At 43.4% G+C, this 20132-nt stretch overlaps 1 protein-coding gene across 3 annotated transcripts in view; it reads left to right on the forward strand.

The window, feature by feature from the left end:
- The window catches only part of LOC110529438 (probable E3 ubiquitin-protein ligase RNF144A-A), a 42904-nt gene that overhangs the window by 16176 nt on the left and 6596 nt on the right, over positions 1 to 20132 (forward strand). For 2 of the 3 annotated variants that reach the window (XM_036984819.1, XM_036984820.1), the window contains exons 2-6: positions 8637 to 8799; positions 14355 to 14459; positions 14739 to 14799; positions 15941 to 16151; positions 17988 to 18135. In XM_036984819.1, the coding sequence (XP_036840714.1) occupies positions 8656 to 8799; positions 14355 to 14459; positions 14739 to 14799; positions 15941 to 16151; positions 17988 to 18135 (669 nt within the window). In that variant the 5' untranslated portion in view covers positions 8637 to 8655. Of the gene's footprint in view, positions 1 to 8636; positions 8804 to 14354; positions 14460 to 14738; positions 14800 to 15940; positions 16152 to 17987; positions 18136 to 20132 lie in introns of those variants that run through there. The other variant, XM_021611610.2, reaches the window with a different exon arrangement.

The following is a 20132-nucleotide window of genomic DNA, read 5'->3' on the forward strand; positions in this document are numbered from 1 at the left end:
TCTAATCCAATTATAGACACTAATTTAGGAGACCTACATTTCACTTTTCTGACTGGCTAGAGTTAGATTCAGAAGCCAGAGATTCTCTCCGATCTCTGTGGACTTCTGCTAAGGAAAACAAAGACCTTGTCACTTCGTGTGCTGTGAAAGGGCCTTGAGATCGCTCCCATGGTGTTTAACTTTATTCGAAAATGAACGTTTTATATAGTATGCATGCATGCCCTTTAACAGTGAACAATCTTTAGTCTCCAGATAACGATATAAAGAGATTGATCCACTTTTCCTCAGTTGTGTACTTGACCACAAGAATCCTAAAGATACCCGTGATGGAACCCTTTGTAGAAACCTGTGGTTTACAGGTCAAACAAGGGCAAGTGAGCCATTAAGCAACATTGGGATACTTAATTAACGTTAAGAAAAAATCCCTAACCGAAAATGTTAAGCACAGTGCACCAAACTACCACTAGCAGGTCCCGGTCATCATCATCAAGGGAAAACAAGGCAACAGTAAACAGTCTCCCATGAATGATGCAGCGCCCCCTCTTGGGCCAATTGAGATATCGCGTGTGACTAACACATTTCAGTTATCGTGTTACCACAGATTATCCATTATAGTGGCTGCTCTAACAATGAAAAAATAAAGTAAAAAATAGATAGCAGTTAGCCTGGGTAACAGTCTTTTCATTCTCTCTCAAACTCATTCCACGGAGGGCCAAGTATCTGCGGGTTTTCGCTCCTCCCTTGTACTTGATTGATTAATTAAGATCACTAATTAGTAAGGAACTCCCAACACCTGGTTGTCTAGGACTTAATTGAAAGAAAAAAAATAAAAAAAACTGCAGACACTAGGCCCTCCATGGAATGAGTTTGACACCCCTGTTCTAGATCATTCTAGCCATTATATCCAATGAGAGGGCAGATACGCATGTGAACAACAGGCACAACACTGATATAGTGTTTTTTCAAAGTATCATACTTATCAGTACACTCGTAACAACCTAAGCACTACTAAACATCTATTCCATCAACTAAGCCATTACATTTTTGTGGGGGAGGACATGTTTACTGTTGCTTTGTTTAACCTAGATGGATTATACATAAAAATAGTTTACATAAGCCCTTGATACCGACATTATGTAGCTACAGTATATGCTTGTAGGGACTGAAATGAAAGCTGTCAGTTCATTTAGATTCAGAAGACAGGTGCCACCTTGCCACTTTTTTGTTAAACAGGGGAGGGGATGGGGCTGGAATTAAACTCATGAGGCATTTATCAATTATTTTCTTTAATTTATAATTAATTTAAATGTCCAAAATGGATGTACCACTCTTTAAGAGTGGTTTTTAACTAACAGATTCAGCCTCAGATTATATAAATCCAGTCTTTGTATTGTCAAGTATAGCATTTACAATCAAAATAGATTATAGCATTATGCATATCTAGAATGAAGCCTATCTAGTTGATCTATTTATCAGCAGTGTTCTCCTAGGGCTAATAGCACAGGGACGTTGCTCTGAGCCGCTTGTCCAGATGGGTGGTTAAAGCAGGAGATGGGCTGGTAACAAGCTGGTCTGGTCTACCATGCAGAGAGAGGAATCAATCCCCATTTCTGACTCACAGTCGTCCATTAAATGAATGAGAACAAACAACTAAAATTGTCAATTTCCATACAGTCCATCACAAAAAAATATGAGTGATCAACTAATAGCCAGCCATTATAGCATATTGGCTTGCCTTTCTGCATGTCAAAACACATATTTTGTAAGTGATGATAGAAGTGTTTCTTTCCAAGCTTCGGACGAGGCAATAACAAGAGATTGACTCCTGTAGACAATCCTAATTGGCCTAAACAAAGCTGGGGTGCAATTACAGGGTGTCACTATCAATTATACAAATGGCCAGTCAGTCAGAGAGGTAGTACCCACCTCACTGTTCTCTGTCTGTCACAGGGTAAAGAGACAGAGATTTAAAAATATATATATATAACCTGGCAAGTCAGTTAAGAACAAATTCTTATTTACAATGACAGCCTACACCAGCCAAACCCGGACGACACTGGGCCAATTGTGCGCCACCCTATGAGACTCCCAATCACAGCCAGTTGTGATACAACCTGGATTTGAGGTATCCAAGGTATCCATAGTGACACCTCTAGCACTGAAATGCAGTGCCTTAGACAACCTGGGAGAGAAGGTAATCAAGCCACCTCAAAAAGCACAAGAAAGAGGATTTCGACACCCACCATCTCATATTGTTCTGAAATAATTTCTGTAGTTAGAAACAGATAAGGTTAGCATTCCTGCAACATTATTTTGTTTAAATATAATTTGATCTCTGAGAAACTGATTGCTAGTAAGCTATTGTAATTTATAGGATTCATATAATCTTCAATAAATATAGTACATAATATCCGATTTGGACCATAATTCTTCCTAACAATGAGTTAGGCCTGAGGAATCCAATAAAAGGATCAATAGCCACCCCACGCCAATCTCACCCCACTAACCAGTGTACAGTATCAGTTCTCTATGTCTGACAAGTAGTATGGAGCTGCTTCTTGGGGTATTGTTTCTTCATTCTATTTAATGTATTCCCTGTGAATCTGGGAATGTTTTTTTTTAAATAAGTCCGTTGCATTATTTACCATAAATGAGTGTGAAAGTACAACGTTTTGCCCACTAGATACCGCTGTTTGTGCTACTGCCACCGCACCCTTTTCTCCATGTTGCTGGTGTTTTGTGTTTAATACTGAACACAAATATAAATGTAACGTGTAAAGTGTTGGTCCCATGTTTCATGAGCTGAAATAAAAGATCCTAGAAATTTTCCATACACATAAAAAGTGTATTTCTCTCAAATTTTGTGCATAAATTTGTTTACATCCCTGTTAGTGAGCATTTCTCCTTTGCCAAGATTATCCACCCACCTGACAGGTGTGGCATATCAAGAAGCTGATTAAAAAGCATGATCATTACACAGGTTGACCTTGTGCTGGGGACAATAAAAGGCCACTCTAAAATGTGCAGTTTTGTCACACAACACAATGCTACAGACGTCTCAAGTTTTGAGGGAGTGTACAATTGGCATGCTGACTGCAGGAATGTCCACCAGAGCTGTTGCCGGAGAATTACATTAAATGTTAATTTGTCTCCCGTAAGCCGCCTCCAAAAATAATTAAAAGAATTTGCCAGTATGTCCAACCGGGTAACCACGTCAGCCCCTCCACATCAGTCTTCTTCTCCTGCGGGATCGTCTGAGACCAGCCACCCAGAAAGCTGATGAAACTGTGGGTTTGCAAAACTGAAGAATTTCTACACAAACTGTCAGAAACCATCTCAGGGAAGCGTGCTCGTTGTTCTCACTAGAGTCTGCAGTTCGGCGTCGTAATCGACTTCAGTGGGCAAATGCTCACCGTCGATGGCCACTGACACGCTGGAGAAGTGTGCTCTTTGTGGATTAATCCCGGTTTCAACTGTACCAGGCAGATGGCAAACAGCGTGTATGGCATCATGTGGGCGAGCGGTTTGCTGATGTCAACATTGTGAACAGAGTGCCCCATGGTGGCAGTGGGGTTATGGTATGGGCAGGCATAAGCTACCGACAACGAACACAATTGCATTTTAGCGATTTCAATTTGAATGCACAAAGATACCATGATTAGAACCTAAGGCCCATTGTCGTGCCATTCATCTGCCGTCATCACCTCATGTTTCAGCATAAAATGCACGGCCCCATGTTGCAAAGATCTTTACACAATTCAGTCAGAAAGGGCTGTAATTGGCCTCCCGGGTGGCGCAGTGGTTAAGGGCGCTGTACTGCAGCGCCAGCTGTGCCATCAGAGTCCCTGGGTTCGCGCCCAGGCTCTGTTGTAACCGGCCGTGACCGGGAGGTCCGTGGGGCGACGCACAATTGGCCTAGCGTCGCCCGGGTTAGGGAGGGCTTGGTCGGTAGGGGTGTCCTTGTCTCATCGCGCACCAGCGACTCCTGTGGCGGGCTGGGCGCAGTGTGCGCTAACCAAGGTGGCCAGGTGCACGGTGTTTCCTCCGGCGCATTGGTGCGGCTGGCTTCCGGGTTGGATGCGTGCTGTGTTAAGAAGCAGCGGCTTGGTTGGGTTGTGTATCGGAGGACGCATGACTTTCAACCTTCGTCTCTCCCGAGCCCGTACGGGAGTTGTAGCAATGAGACAAGATAGTAGCTACTACAACAATTGGATACCACAAAATTGGGGAGAAAAAGGGGTAAAATTCAACAAAAAAGAAATGGCTGTAATTATCTTGCAGCTTCAGCATCACGCGATACACACTGCTGATGTTCTGTATTGGTCGCTGCAGCAGGGAGGAGAGAAACAACGGATGCTAGTCACACAGTCACTCGCTGTCTTCTTTTTACACAGCACAGCACATCTGAGCCCGGCCCGGCACAATCAAATCAATTGCGGTCGGACTCCCTCTAGTCATTTGTGTGTCTTAATTATTTCATGAAACCTTTTGCTTTAAGCATCAGACAAGCTAAGTGCATATAGTTGATTTGATTAAAACACATAGAATGTGTCTATACAGTATATGAAGGAATTCACATTTAAACATTTCGACCAAATCGATTGGTCGATAGAACAGACGACTCTTGGTCGACTATGATTGTTTTTTGTCAGGGACAGCCCTACTCTGGATCGAAGTGTACGACAGCGGGTTCCAGTTCCCACCAATATTCAGCAACTTTGCACATTCATTGAGGAGGAGTGGGAGAACATTCATCAGGCCACAATCAACAGCCTGATCAACTCTGTGTGAAGGAGATGTGTCGCGCTGCACGAGGCAAATGGTGGTCACACCAGATAATGACTGGTTTTCTGACCACGCCCCTACCTTTTTTTTTTTAAAGCTATCTATGACCTAGATTAAGGCCTAATTTACTGATTTGTACTGTAACTCAGTAAAATCGTTGAAATTGTTGCATGTTTGGTTTATAAATATATATTTTTCTTTGCAACTTTGGGTAGAAAACCAATAACTTTTGCTCATGTTGAAAAAAAATTGAATGGTCATCCTCACAATTCAAGCCAGTCCTCCATGAATGCAATTCAGTTTGTCCTCCTCTTAGGCATAATCTGTCAGAGAACTGCTACTGAATACTGGTTGTTGGGGTGGGATTGGTGTGGGGGCTCTCTGGGTGTCTTTTGACCCTGCTATTGGATTCTTCTTGTCTTACTCAATGGTAGGAAAAGGTTTGGTCCAAATCGATTTTTGGGTACTATATTTGAAGAATATTATGTTTATCTTACAAATTAAAAGGGCCAATTTGGGTGCACACAATTAGCTTAAATTAAATGAAAAAATGCTTCAGGAATGCTAATTGTTTCAAACTACAGAAACGATTTCATGGCCTGCTGAAATGACATGGAATGACTCGGCAGAGAGAAAGCCCGAGACAGAGAGAGCAAGCATTGAGGCATGCTGAGAAGTCAACTGAACTGACCTATTCTGCTCACTGGTTTCAACTCGCCTGGCAATGAAATGTCATAGTTAAGTAGGGTGCTGTACTTGAGTTTTCCCCCTTACTCTGCCAGTAGTTTAGGCCTTGCATATCCCAATAGCACCCTAATGTATTCCCAGGCATCTGGTCAAAGGCAGTGCACTAAATATGTTGCTAATTGTATCTTTATTTAACTAGGCAAGTCAGTTAAGATCAAATTATTTTTTACAATGACAGCCTACCCCAGCCAAACCCTCCAGTAACCAAGACAACACTGGGCCAATTGTGCAGCACCCAGGATTGAACCAGGGTTTGTAGTGACACCTCTAGCACAGTATGGCAGTGCCTTAGACCATTGCACCGCTCAGGAGTATACAATTGTGACGCACCCAATGACTTAGGCTCTCACTGTTAAATGTTCCTATTCATTGTAAACGTTGTGTCCCATTCATTTTCACTGTTGTCTTCCCATTCATTCTCACTGTTATATGGCAGGGCAGCCTTCATTTGTACACACAGCATTCATTAATGTGATTATGGCGATGTTGATAAAATCATTTTTTAATTAGTGATGGGCTGAACATAATATGTTTAATATCCAGTTGTATTGCTGCTGGAGTCAGCCTGGTAGTCTATGGTCATAATGGGTTTGTTACGAAATGAAAGACTCTATCCATCCCACCCACTCTGAACCCTCCCTCGCTTTCTGTATATTAATGTGACAACATCAGTTAGGATGATATCTACCTTATTTCTGGATATATATTTTCTCATACCATCTGGTTATTATACAGTAGAAACACTAAGTGTGAGTCCCAAATGGCACCAGATTCTCCACAAGTGCACTATTTTGCACTAAAATGCACTTGGGTGCCATTTGGGGCGAACCCACTGTGAGACATGTTGTCTGGAGTGATATCCATATGACACGTATTTTCTCATCTGTACTGTGTTTGGAGGAAAATGATGTTGTATTGACACTTTGTGGAGGATGTGATACGCCATGTGCCCATGTGTCATCAACATGATCCTTTTTATAGTTTCAGACATTCAGACACGGTCACATACTCTCACTCAGGTTCCTAATATTAGAGTGGTGGGGGTGGGAAGGAGGTCTGGCTGTGGTACAACTGTGTGATGTTGGTCATCCACACACACACACACACACACACACACACACACACACACACACACACACACACACACAGTCCTCCAGGAGGTCCTTCAGTTCCATCTGTCTCCAACCCTGTCATCTCCAACCCTGTCTCCACACTACCAATCCACATGAATGATCTTAGGGTAGAAAAGAGAACTCACTAGCTGTATAGTCTAGTTACAGTAGTGACACATGGCTCTGTGGAAGGCAAGCAACACTAATTTCCATCTTTGTTCATAAATAGGCACTTTGGACCATTGAGGTTTGAGGTTTGAACTTGGCTCTGCTTTCATAAATCCCTGTGGTGCCAGTTCCACAGTAGCTTGGTCCTCCCCATGAGGCATCCCTCTCACACAGTACAGAGTAGGGCCGTTTAAAGGCTTAACACAGTCATGGTGCCTGGTCAATCAATTCACAACTTCCCTCTACTCTGTGTGAAGTGAGAGGAACGTGTTGTATATTTGCATAACGCTTCTCACATTCACTCACTCTAGGTTGAAATTAAGTCTCTGAAATGAAGCTCTCTCTCCCTCTCTCTGGAACCAGAATGGAGTGGAGAGAGGCTGGTCTGTGCTGTACTGTTCTGAACAGCTGTAGTGTCCTGTAGAGGCTGGTCTGTGTTATACTGTTCTGAACAGCTGTAGTGTTCTGTAGAGATTGGTCTGTGTTGTACTCTTCTGAACAGCTGTAGTGTCCTGTAGAGGCTGGTCTGTGCTGTACTGTTCTGAACAGTTGTAGTGTTCGGTAGAGGCTGGTCTGTGCTGTACTGTTCTGAACAGCTGTAGTGTCCTGTAAAGGCTGGTCTGTGTTGTACTGTTCTGAACAGCTGTAGTGTCCTGTAGAGGCTGGTCTGTGCTGTACTGTTCTGGACAGTTGTAGTGTCCTGTAGAGGCTGGTCTGTGCTGTACTGTTCTGAACAGTTGTAGTGTCCTGTAGAGGCTGGTCTGTGCTGTACTGTTCTGAACAGTTGTAGTGTCCTGTAGAGGCTGGTCTGTGCTGTACTGTTCTGAACAGCTGTAGTGTCCTGTAGAGGCTGGTCTGTGCTGTACTGTTCTGAACAGCTGTAGTGTCCTGTAGAGGCTGGTCTGTGCTGTACTGTTCTGGACAGTTGTAGTGTTCTGTAGAGGCTGGTCTGTGCTGTACTGTTCTGAACAGTTGTAGTGTCCTGTAGAGGCTGGTCTGTGCTGTTCTGTTCTGAACAGCTGTAGTGTCCTGTAGAGGCTGGTCTGTGCTGTACTGTTCTGAACAGTTGTAGTGTCCTGTAGAGGCTGGTCTGTGCTGTACTGTTCTGAACAGCTGTAGTGTCCTGTAGAGGCTGGTCTGTGCTGTACTGTTCTGAACAGTTGTAAGCTCGTATGTGGAATGGGAGGGGAAAAGCTCTTAGTGATATGGGCTCTGCACTTAAAATTTTTAAAAAACTGTTCACTCTCGAAACCAGCAACTCAGGATGACAGTGTTACTTTCATGACTCCATAACACCTTCAAAAGTGCTAGACAGATTGAATATTCATGACAAAATAACCTATATGAATTTTTAAACAAGCTGTTGTTATGAAGAACTTATTTTGATGAACCTTAGAAGAAACACTGTTCATTCAATGAAAAGTTGATGGACGATCAAATTGAAAATCATCAAACCAGGGATGTCATTTGATGGTATTCATTTTCAAAGAAGAACAATAGAAAGATAATAATAATAATAATGATATAATAATAAGAAGAATCTAGGCTGACTTAGAAAGTATATATATATATATACATTTTACTAGGCAAGTCAGTTAAGAACAAATTCTTAATTACAATGACAGCTTACCGGGGAACAGTGGGTTAACTGCCTTGCTCAGGGGTAGAACAACAGATTCAGCCCAGGGATTCGACCCAGCAACCTTCCAGTTACTAGCCCAACACTCTAACTACTAGGCTACCTGCCAACTTGCTCGCAGACGTTCTACCATGAGTGAATGAATAATTATTACAGTATTACTGATCTTATAACCTGTGTTCCAGGTCACCTGTGCCAGACGTCATGACGACGGGCCCGTCTGCACGGTACCGTCCCACCTGGGACCTGGCCCTGGACCCCCTGATGTCCTGCAAGCTGTGCCTTGGGGAGTTCCCACGTGAGCAGATGACCACCATCAGCCAGTGCCAATGTGTCTTCTGCAGCCTGGTCAGTAGGTACAGCCTACACACCTGAATAGGTCCTGTTCATTAGGCACCAAGCAGAAGAAAACAGACGGAATCACACACTTCACTAAGCACATATCTATTTAAGTCAGTAGCACACCTCTTTTGAGGTGTGGAGGAAAGAGCATTTTTAAGTTATGAAACAGATAGAGGCCATGGCTGTATTAAGACTGGGCTGTGTTAATTACGTATCAAACAGAAGAAAACGGAGTGAAACAGTGAGGAACTGAACTTGTCTAATAGGAAACACACATTTTCATGTTCTGTTGGAAAACATTTTGTTACCGTGTCCCTTAATGATAAGACGGAAAGTGAAAATGAATGTTTTTTTATTGGATACTTCTAGGTAGTCCCTCCCCGTTTAAGTCTGTTTTCTTCCATTTGGTGCCTGATGAAATCAACCCAGTCTTAATGGATCCTGATATAGCCATGTACTCTGATTGTGCACTTACCCCTAGTACCCCTACAAGTGTGCTGACTTAAGTATAGCTGCAGTTAGTGAAGAGTGTGATTGAGAACAGGACAGCACTCAGCAGTGCTGAACATACTGTACTTCAGAGCTCTGGTCAAAAGTCGTGCAGTATAAAATGAATAGGGTACCAAACACAGGACCTATTCTGATGAGGAGGAGCAGCTTGGACTGTGTTGATGTAACTGTTCTTGTTCCTCCTAAGTGAGAGTGTGACTTGTGGAGTGAGTGGAGGTCAACATTATGTAACGTCTGCCTGCCTGTATCATCATGTAGGAAGACTAGAGGATACTAGAGAACTGGGATAAGTCTAGTCCTGTTCTGTTCTGTCCTGTCCTTTTCCGACCTGTTCTGTCCTGTGCTTTCATGTCCTGTCCTTTTCTGTCCTGCCCTGTTCTGTCCTGTTCTGTACTGTCCTGTTCTGCACTGTTCTGTACTGTCCTGTTCTGCACTGTTCTGTACTGTCCTGTTCTGTACTGTTCTGTCCTTTACTGTCCTGCCCTGTTCTGTTCTGTACTGTTCTGTTCTGTACTGTTCTGTTCTGTACTGTTCTGTTCTGTCCTGTGCTTTCATGTCCTGTCCTTTTCTGTCCTGCCCTGTTCTGTCCTGTTCTGTACTGTCCTGTTCTGCACTGTTCTGTACTGTCCTGTTCTGCACTGTTCTGTACTGTCCTGTTCTGTACTGTTCTGTCCTTTACTGTCCTGCCCTGTTCTGTTCTGTACTGTTCTGTCCTGTGCTGTGCTGTCATGTCCTTTACTGTTCTGTCCTGTTCTGCACTGTTCTGTCCTGTTCTGTTCTGTACTGTCCTGTACTGTACTGACCTGTTCTGTTCTGTACTGTCCTGTACTGTTCTATAATGTCCTGTCCTGTTCTATAATGTCCTGTCCTGTTCTGTACTGTTCTGTCCTGTTCTGTACTGTCCTGTACTGTCCTGTTCTGAACTGTTCTGTACTGTTCTGTACTGTTCTGTCCTGTTCTGTCCTGTTCTGCACTGTTCTGTACTGTCCTGTACTGTTCTGTACTGTTCTGTCCTGTTCTGCACTGTTCTGTACTGTTCTGTACTGTCCTGTTCTGTGCTGTTCTGCGCTGTCCTGTACTGTACTGTTCTGTTCTGCCCTGTTCTGTCCGATTCTGTCCTGTTCTGCACTGTTCTGTTCTGCACTGTTCTGTCCTGTTCTGTCCTGTTCTGCCATGTTCTGTTCTGTCCTGTTCTGTACTGTTCTGTCCTGTTCTGTACTGTCCTGTACTGTTCTATAATGTCCTGTCCTGTTCTGTGCTGTCCTGTTCTGCACTGTCCTGTTCTGTACTGTTCTGCCCTATCCTGTTCTGTCCTGTTCTGCACTGTTCTGCACTGTACTGTCCTGTTCTGCACTGTTCTGTACTGTACTGTCCTGTTCTGTCCTGTCCCATTCTGTACTGTTATGTACTGCTATGTTCTATTCTGTCCTGTTCTGTACTGTTCTGCTCTGTCCTGTTCTGCACTGTCCTGTTCTACACTGTTCTGCACTGTTCTGTACTGTCCTGTTCTGTACTGTCCTGTTTTGCACTGTCCTGTTCTACACTGTTCTGTACCCTCCTGTTCTGTCCTGTTCTGTACTGTCCTGTTCTGCACTGTCCTGTTCTGTACTGTCCTGTTCTGTACTGTCCTGTTCTGTCCTGTTCTGCACTGTCCTGTTCTACACTGTTCTGTACTGTCCTGTTCTGTCCTGGTCCATTCTGTACTGTTCTGTACTGCCACGTTCTGTTTTGTCCTGTTCTGTCCTGTCCTGTTCTGCACTGTCCTGTTCCACACTGTTCTGTACTGTCCTGTTCTGCACTGTTCTGTACTGTCCTGTTCTGCACTGTCCTGTTCTGCACTGTTCTGTCCGGTTCTGTACTGTCCTGTTCTGCACTGTCCTGTTCTACACTGTCCTGTTCTGTACTGTCCTGTTCTGTACTGTCCTGTTCTGCACTGTCCTGTTCTGCACTGTCCTGTTCTGCACTGTCCTGTCCTGTTCTGTACTGTCCTGTTCTGTACTGTCCTGTTCTGCACTGTCCTGTTCTACACTGTTCTGTACTGTTCTATACTGTACTGTTCTGCACTGTTCTGTCCTGACCCATTCTGTACTGCTCTGTACTGTACTGTTCTGCACTGTTCTGTCCTGACCCATTCTGTACTGTTCTGTACTGCCATGTTCTGTTCTGTCCTGTTCTGTTCTGTACTGTTCTGTACTGTACTGTTCCGTACTGTACTGTCCTGTTCTGCACTGTACTCTCCTGTTCTGTACTGTCCTGGGCTGTCATGTCCTGTCCTTTACTGTTCTGTCCTGTTCTGTACTGTTCAGTCCTGTTCTGTCCTGTTCTATACTGTTCAGTCCTGTACTGTTCTGTACTGTTCTGTACTGTCCTGTTCTGTACTGTTCTGTCCTGTTCTGTACTGTTCTGTCCTGTACTGTTCTGTACTGTCCTGTTCTGTACTGTCCTGTTCTGTTCTGTACTGTCCTATTCTACACTGTTCTGCACTGTTCTGTCCTGTTCTGTACTGTCCTGTCCTGTCCCATTCTGTACTGTTCTGTACTGCCATGTTCTGTCTTGTTCTGTACTGTTCTGTACTGTCCTATTCTGTCCTATTCTGTACTGTTCTGTTCTGTCCTGTTCTGTTCTGTCCTGTCTTTTCCTGTTCTGTATTGTCCTGTTCTGCACTGTTATGTACTGTCCTTTTCTGCACTGTTCTGTCCTGTTCTGCACTGTTCTGTACTGTCCTGTTCTGCACTGTTCTGTACTGTCCCGTTCTGTTCTGTCCTTTTCTGTACTGTCCTGTACTGTTCTGTCCTGTACTGTTCTGTTCTCTTCTGTCCTATATTGTACTGTTCTGTTCTGTCCTGTCCTGTACTGTCCTGTCCTGTTCTTTCCTGTACTGTTCTGCACTGTTCTGTACTGTCCTGTTCTGCACTGTTCTGCACTGTTCTGTCCTGTTCTGCACTGTTCTGTACTGTCCTGTTCTGTACTGCCATGTTCTGTTCTGTCCTGTTCTGTTCTGTACTGTTCTGTACTGTACTGTTCCGTACTGTACTGTCCTGTTCTGCACTGTACTCTCCTGTTCTGTACTGTCCTGGGCTGTCATGTCCTGTCCTTTACTGTTCTGTCCTGTTCTGTACTGTTCAGTCCTGTTCTGTCCTGTTCTATACTGTTCAGTCCTGTACTGTTCTGTACTGTTCTGTACTGTCCTGTTCTGTACTGTTCTGTCCTGTTCTGTACTGTTCTGTCCTGTACTGTTCTGTACTGTCCTGTTCTGTACTGTCCTGTTCTGTTCTGTACTGTCCTATTCTACACTGTTCTGCACTGTTCTGTCCTGTTCTGTACTGTCCTGTCCTGTCCCATTCTGTACTGTTCTGTACTGCCATGTTCTGTCTTGTTCTGTACTGTTCTGTACTGTCCTATTCTGTCCTATTCTGTACTGTTCTGTTCTGTCCTGTTCTGTTCTGTCCTGTCTTTTCCTGTTCTGTATTGTCCTGTTCTGCACTGTTATGTACTGTCCTTTTCTGCACTGTTCTGTCCTGTTCTGCACTGTTCTGTACTGTCCTGTTCTGCACTGTTCTGTACTGTCCCGTTCTGTTCTGTCCTTTTCTGTACTGTCCTGTACTGTTCTGTCCTGTACTGTTCTGTTCTCTTCTGTCCTATATTGTACTGTTCTGTTCTGTCCTGTCCTGTACTGTCCTGTCCTGTTCTTTCCTGTACTGTTCTGCACTGTTCTGTACTGTCCTGTTCTGCACTGTTCTGCACTGTTCTGTCCTGTTCTGCACTGTTCTGTACTGTCCTGTTCTGCACTGTTCTGTCCGGTTCTGTACTGTCCTGTTCTGCACTGTCCTGTTCTACACTGTCCTGTTCTGTACTGTCCTGTTCTGCACTGTCCTGTTCTGCACTGTCCTGTTCTGCACTGTCCTGTCCTGTTCTGTACTGTCCTGTTCTGTACTGTCCTGTTCTGCACTGTCCTGTTCTACACTGTTCTGTACTGTTCTATACTGTACTGTTCTGCACTGTTCTGTACTTTTCTGTCCTGACCCATTCTGTACTGCTCTGTACTGTACTGTTCTGCACTGTTCTGTCCTGACCCATTCTGTACTGTTCTGTACTGCCATGTTCTGTCCTGTTCTGTTCTGTACTGTTCTGTACTGTACTGTTCCGTACTGTACTGTCCTGTTCTGCACTGTACTCTCCTGTTCTGTACTGTCCTGTTCTGTACTGTCCTGTCCTGTACTGTCCTGTTCTGTACTGTTCTGTCCTGGGCTGTCATGTCCTGTCCTTTACTGTTCTGTTCTGTTCTGTACTGTTCAGTCCTGTTCTGTACTGTTCTGTCCTGTTCTGTACTGTTCAGTCCTGTTCTGTACTGTTCTGTCCTGTTCTATACTGTTCAGTCCTGTACTGTTCTGTACTGTCCTGTTCTGTCCTGTTCTGTACTGTTCTGTCCTGTCCTGTTCTGTACTGTCCTGTTCTGTTCTGTACTGTCCTATTCTACACTGTTCTGCACTGTTCTGTCCTGTTCTGTACTGTCCTGTCCTGTCCCATTCTGTACTGTTCTGTACTGCCATGTTCTGTCTTGTTCTGTACTGTTCTGTACTGTCCTATTCTGTCCTATTCTGTACTGTTCTGTTCTGTCCTGTTCTGTTCTGTCCTGTCTTTTCCTGTTCTGTATTGTCCTGTTCTGCACTGTTCTGTACTGTCCTTTTCTGCACTGTTCTGTCCTGTTCTGCACTGTTCTGTACTGTCCTGTTCTGCACTGTTCTGTCCTGTTCTGCACTGTTCTGTACTGTCCCGTTCTGTTCTGTCCTTTTCTGTACTGTCCTGTACTGTTCTGTCCTGTCCTGTACTGTTCTGTTCTGTTCTGTTCTGTCCTATATTGTACTGTTCTGTTCTGTCCTGTCCTATACTGTCCTGTCCTGTTCTTTCCTGTACTGTTCTGTCCTGTACTGCTCTATCTTGCTCTGCTCAAAAGGAGTGCACTTTATTGGGGATAAGGTGCAATTTGGGACACACACACTATCCATTGTATTTTTGTAATCAAATTTAATTCCTCTGCTTCTCCCTTGCAGTGCCTGAAGCAGTATGTTGAACTTCTGATCAAAGAGGGCCTCGAAACCACTATTAGCTGCCCAGACTCTGCCTGCCCAAAACAAGGTCACCTGCTAGAGAATGAGGTATAGTAAAGTAGTTCTACCAGGCTTCCAATTGAACTCAACTGCGCCCGTCCCAAATGGCACCCTATTCCCTATGTAGTGCACTACTGTTGATCAGGGCCTATAAGTAGGGAATAGGGTGCCATTTGAGACACTGTCACTGAGATCTCCAAGTACTGTAGCTATTTGTCTCTATTCCCATTGAACCTGGATGCGTCTTCAACAGGTCAAGAGTGCAACAAGCAGGGTGATGAGAGACCTATATCTGTGTATGTCTCTACGTATGTCTCTGTCTTGCAGATTGAATGCATGGTGGCAGCAGGGAGCATGCAGAGGTACAGGAGGCTGCAGTTTGAGAGAGGTACGTACAGGCAACTTCCTTGACCTCTAACCCCTGACAGGTGACTCATGACGATTCACAAGCTGTGGTAGTAGAGAGAGCAAGTTATCAATGTGACTCCCTCCCGCTCTCCTCCACTGTAGACCTATCTTAACCTCTCAAAACATTATATAAGACTCACAGAGAGAAGAGACTGAGAGTGGACACAGGACAGGTCACAGCCCTGATCACTGACCCAGTAACCCTGACACTGACCATACAGGCTGTAGGAGTAGAGAAAAGGAAGACACTGGACTGTTTATTCAGTAATGTGTCTTCTTTCTCCTCTACTTTTAGACCTATATTAGCCTCTGTTCAGATGACATAAGGCTCTCCGACAGAGCCGAAGGCTGGGAGCTTTTTCTCTCCATCTTAACTATTCAAATTCAGTTTAATTGAATTTGCGTAGGATTTAATTGGAAACCCCTTCAGATAAACAATCCTAAGACATCTGGCTCATGGATAATGGTAGATGAGAACTTTTTAGTGGATGCACACACACACACACACACACACACACACACACACACACACACACACACACACACACGCACACGCACACAAACACACACACAGCAGTTGTTGTTAAATGTTCTGTACTGGATGTGTTAGGCTTTTATTTTTTACTCCTGACCACAGAAGAGTTCAAGAAGATTAGCATAATTGTGATGAGAGGGAGATCAAGCCAGGACACGGAATCATACTGTATTTCAGAATAGCTTTTATTGAGATGCCAAAGATGGAGAAGTGGAAATGGCTTCAGAAGCTGTGGTGGTAGCCTTGTTCTACATGTTTCTCTATTGGGTGTGCCGTTCCCACATGTTTCCTGTGGAGGTAAGAGGTCCCAGGCATAGAAATACAATGACTAGTACGTGATTCCCCATTTTAAGTCAACGTTCCGTGATGGGTAGACCGGCGGCCATATTGACTGTACCATGAAGTCTGTTTCTGTGGTATCAGAGAGCTCTGTCCATTTGTGATGGGAGGATAACAGTGGAAAATGGGCTGAAACAGGGAAGGACTACCTGAACTCATCCAATACAAATGTTAGTTTTCCACTGCAAAATGTTTTGTTACAATGTCCTTTAATGAATACGACCCTGTCCATGTGTGTCTTCCACAGAGGTGCTGCTGGACCCGTGTCGAACCTGGTGCCCGTCCTCTTCATGCCAGGCAGTGTGCCAACTGAAGGAGGGGGAAGTGGCACTACCACAGCTGGTCCAGTGCTCGGTGTGCAGGCTGGAGTTCTGCTCAGCCTGCCAGGCCAGCTGGCATAAAGGACAGGCCTGCCAGGACAACATGCCCATCATCACCTTCCTACCCGGGGAGACCAGGTAGGCTACAATATTACTACTACTGCCATTACAAACACAACTACAACACTACAACACAGCTACTACTACTACTACTACAACTACTACTCTACTACTACAGCTACTACAATACAGCTAATACTACAACATGCCTAGTACTACTACACACATACTACAACTATCACTACTACAACAAAACAGCTACTACTACCACTACTAATACAATACACCCACTACTACCACTACAACACACCTACTACACACATACTACTACTAATACTACTACTAATACTACTACTACAACAATGCAGGTACTACTACTACACATATACATATACACCTACTACTACTACTACCACTAATACTACAATACACCTACTACTACTACAACACATCTACTATTACTACTACTACTACCACCACTACTACTACCGCTACTACTACTACAACACATTTACTACAACTACTGCTGCTACTACTACACACCTACTACTATTACCACTACTACTACAACAACACATCTACTATTACACACATACTACTACTAACTACTACTATCACTGCAATACACTACAATACAGCTAATACTACTACAACAACAACACACCTAGTACTACAACGCATGTACTACTACTACTACAACTACTACTACAAAACACCTACTACTACTACTGCTACCACCACTACGACTACTACTACTACTACCACTACTACTACTACAACACATTTACTACTACTACTACTATTACTACTACTACTACCTCTACTACAACACATTTACTACCACTACTACTACTACTACCACAACACATGTACTACTACTATTACTACTATTACTATTACTGCTATTACTACTACTACTACTACAACACATTTACTACTATTATTACTACGATTACTACTACTACTATCACTACTACTACTACTACACCACATTTACTACTACTATTACTACTATTACTACCACTACTACTAGTACAACATATTTACTACTACTATTACTACTACAAACTACTATTACTACTACCACTACCTCAACACATTTACTACTACTACTACTACTACTACTACTCCTACTACTACTACACATTTAGTACTACTACTACTACTTCTATTACTACACATGTATTACTACTATTACTACTATTACTACTACTACTACTACTACAACACATTTACTACTACTACCATTACTACTACAAAACACACCTACCACTACTACTACAAAACACCTACGTACTACTACTACTGCAACACATGTACTACTACTACTACTGCTGCTACTACTACTACGACTACTACTACTACTACTACTACTAATACTATTACTACTGCAACACATGTGCTACTACTACTACTGCTACTACTACGACTACTACTACTACTACTACTACTAATACTACTACTACGACTACTACTACTACTACTACTACTACTAATACTACTACAACACATGTGCTACTACTACTACTGCTGCTACTACTACTACTACTACTACTACTACTACTACTACTACTACTACTACTACTACTACTACTACTACTACTACTACGACTACTACTACTAATACTACTACTACTACTACTACTACTACTAATACTACTCGCCTACTGTACCCTGGATCAGGGTAGGGTTCAGTAGGAAGGAACCGGTTTGAAACATTGTAAAATGGCAAGGTTCTATTTCAACGTGTCCAATGTGTCCAATTGTCCAACAGACAATAAGAACACAACAAGGCCCAACACAGAGTAAATGATAGAGTGATGTTTAGCTGTTAGTATCACTCTTATTATCCTTGACAGTGCAGTATGTACTGGTCTATATATGTCCTGTCCCCTGATGATTATTGTCTTCCAGTTCCTTCTACAAGAGCGACGATGAAGATGCACCCATCAAGTGCTGTCCCAAGTGTAAGGTGTACATCGAGAGGGACGAAGGCTGTGCTCAGATGATGTGCAAGAACTGTAAGCACGCCTTCTGCTGGTACTGTCTGGAGTCTCTGGACGTGAGTAGAAGCCATAAACACTGAACACATACACAACCTTCTGCTGGTACTGCCTGGGCCTGCCATAGAGATACAGTCTAATATTCTAATACTTACTAGTGTTCTATTGAATTGTGTGGAACCTGCACACAGTGACCAGAGCTTGCAAAAAGGACCTTGAGCGTGGTATGACTGTCGGTGCCAGGTGCGCCGCTTCCAGTATCTCAGAAACGACCTGCCTCCTGGGCTTTTCACGTACGACAGAGTCTACGGTTTACAGAGAATGGTGCAACAAACAAAAAACATCCAGTCAGCAGCAGTCCTGTGGCCAAAAACAACTTGTTGATGAGAAAGGTTGAAGGAGACTGGCAAGAAACCTGCAAAATAACAGGCGGTCCACAAACAGGCAAATAACAGTGCATTACAACAGTGGTGTGCAGAACGGCATCTGGGAATGCAGAACTCCCCGGTCCTTGTCACGGATGGGCTATTGCAGCAGACAACCACACCGGGTTCCACTCCTATCAGCTATACACAAGAAGAAGCAGCTCCAGGGGGCATGCGATCACCAACAATGAACAATTGAGGAGTGGAAAAACATTGCCTGGCCCGACGAATCCCAGTTCCTGTTGCAGCATGCTGATGGTAGAGTCAAGATTTGGCTTAAGCAGCATGAGTCCATCGCCCCATCCTGCCTGGTGTCAACAGTACAGACTGGTGGCGGTGGTGTAATGGTGTGAGGAATGTTTCCCTGGCACACGTTAGGTCCCTTGATACCAATTGAGCAACGTTGGAACGCCACACCTTGTAGAATCCATGCTCAAAAGAATTCAGGCTGTTCTGGAGGCAAACTACTCTTTTGTTGCCGTTTTTACAATAAAAAAAAACATACATAGCAAAAACAACAGTCAACTTAACATTTACATACATTCTTTTCAACAAACATTAATGACATCACACTTGCTTGGACACACATGTCCCCAACGTATCCACATATAATGTTGTTTTCAATGCTTGTAAGAATCTGCCCCATATGACTTCAAATATTTATGTTGTTTCCGTCTGTAGCCAGTTATACTTAAACAATAAAGCATTAGATTTTTACATTCTCTTAACGTTGGGGTATCATTTGACTTACAGTATTTAAGTAATAGCTTCTTCAATATAAGTGACAAAATTATATTGTCCAACCCATTGGGTATCTCACCACACCTCCATATGCCATGTCTTGAAATACTTTATACAGATAGACAGATTCAAAATAAACCTACATTGTAAAACTTCTGACAGCCAGCATTCGAACGAATTTTTTGTTGTCTTTATATCACTCCCAGAAGGCATTCATTATTCATGTCACGGGGAACTAGGTGTGTGAGGAATGGAATCAGGCGCAGAGAGTTCCACAGGGAAAAAGTGTACTTTAATAAGGTACAAACAAACAAGCCCACAACACAGGGCGCGGAAATATATGGACCATACAAAAACACAGGGTACCAGGTCCAGAACACGAACACACCTAACTAACGTACACACGTAACACAAAATTAATTCTGCACAAAAACAAGGGCGGGTAAACCTACTTTAAATACGGAAGCCCATCAAGCTCACACAAATAGACACAGGTGCAACTAATAAGACAAAACAAACAGACAACGAAAAAGGGATCGGTGGCGGCTAGTAGGCCGGTGAGGAGGACCGCCGAGCACTGCCCGAACAGGCAGGGGAGCCAACTTCGGCGGAAGTTGTTAGTTTTACACTTAAGACATGACTCTGCCATTGTGCTGTAGAATTTGTGAATTTTGTCTCTTTCAGTTTATACTGGATTAAGCATCAATTTGAATTAATTGTAATTCTGTTCGTTATTTTTGAACACTCCCTTCATCTTGTGCCAATATCAGTTATTTTTAAGTCTTGATTCCAATAGTTACTTATTATAGTTAAGGTTTCTTATCACATGAGTATCTGTTTCTGACTCAAATAGGATTCCATCAACATTGCTCTGATGTCCAAACGCTTTC

This window comes from Oncorhynchus mykiss, chromosome 8 (assembly GCF_013265735.2).
Source record: "Oncorhynchus mykiss isolate Arlee chromosome 8, USDA_OmykA_1.1, whole genome shotgun sequence".
Classification (NCBI taxonomy): Eukaryota; Metazoa; Chordata; class Actinopteri; order Salmoniformes; family Salmonidae; genus Oncorhynchus; species Oncorhynchus mykiss.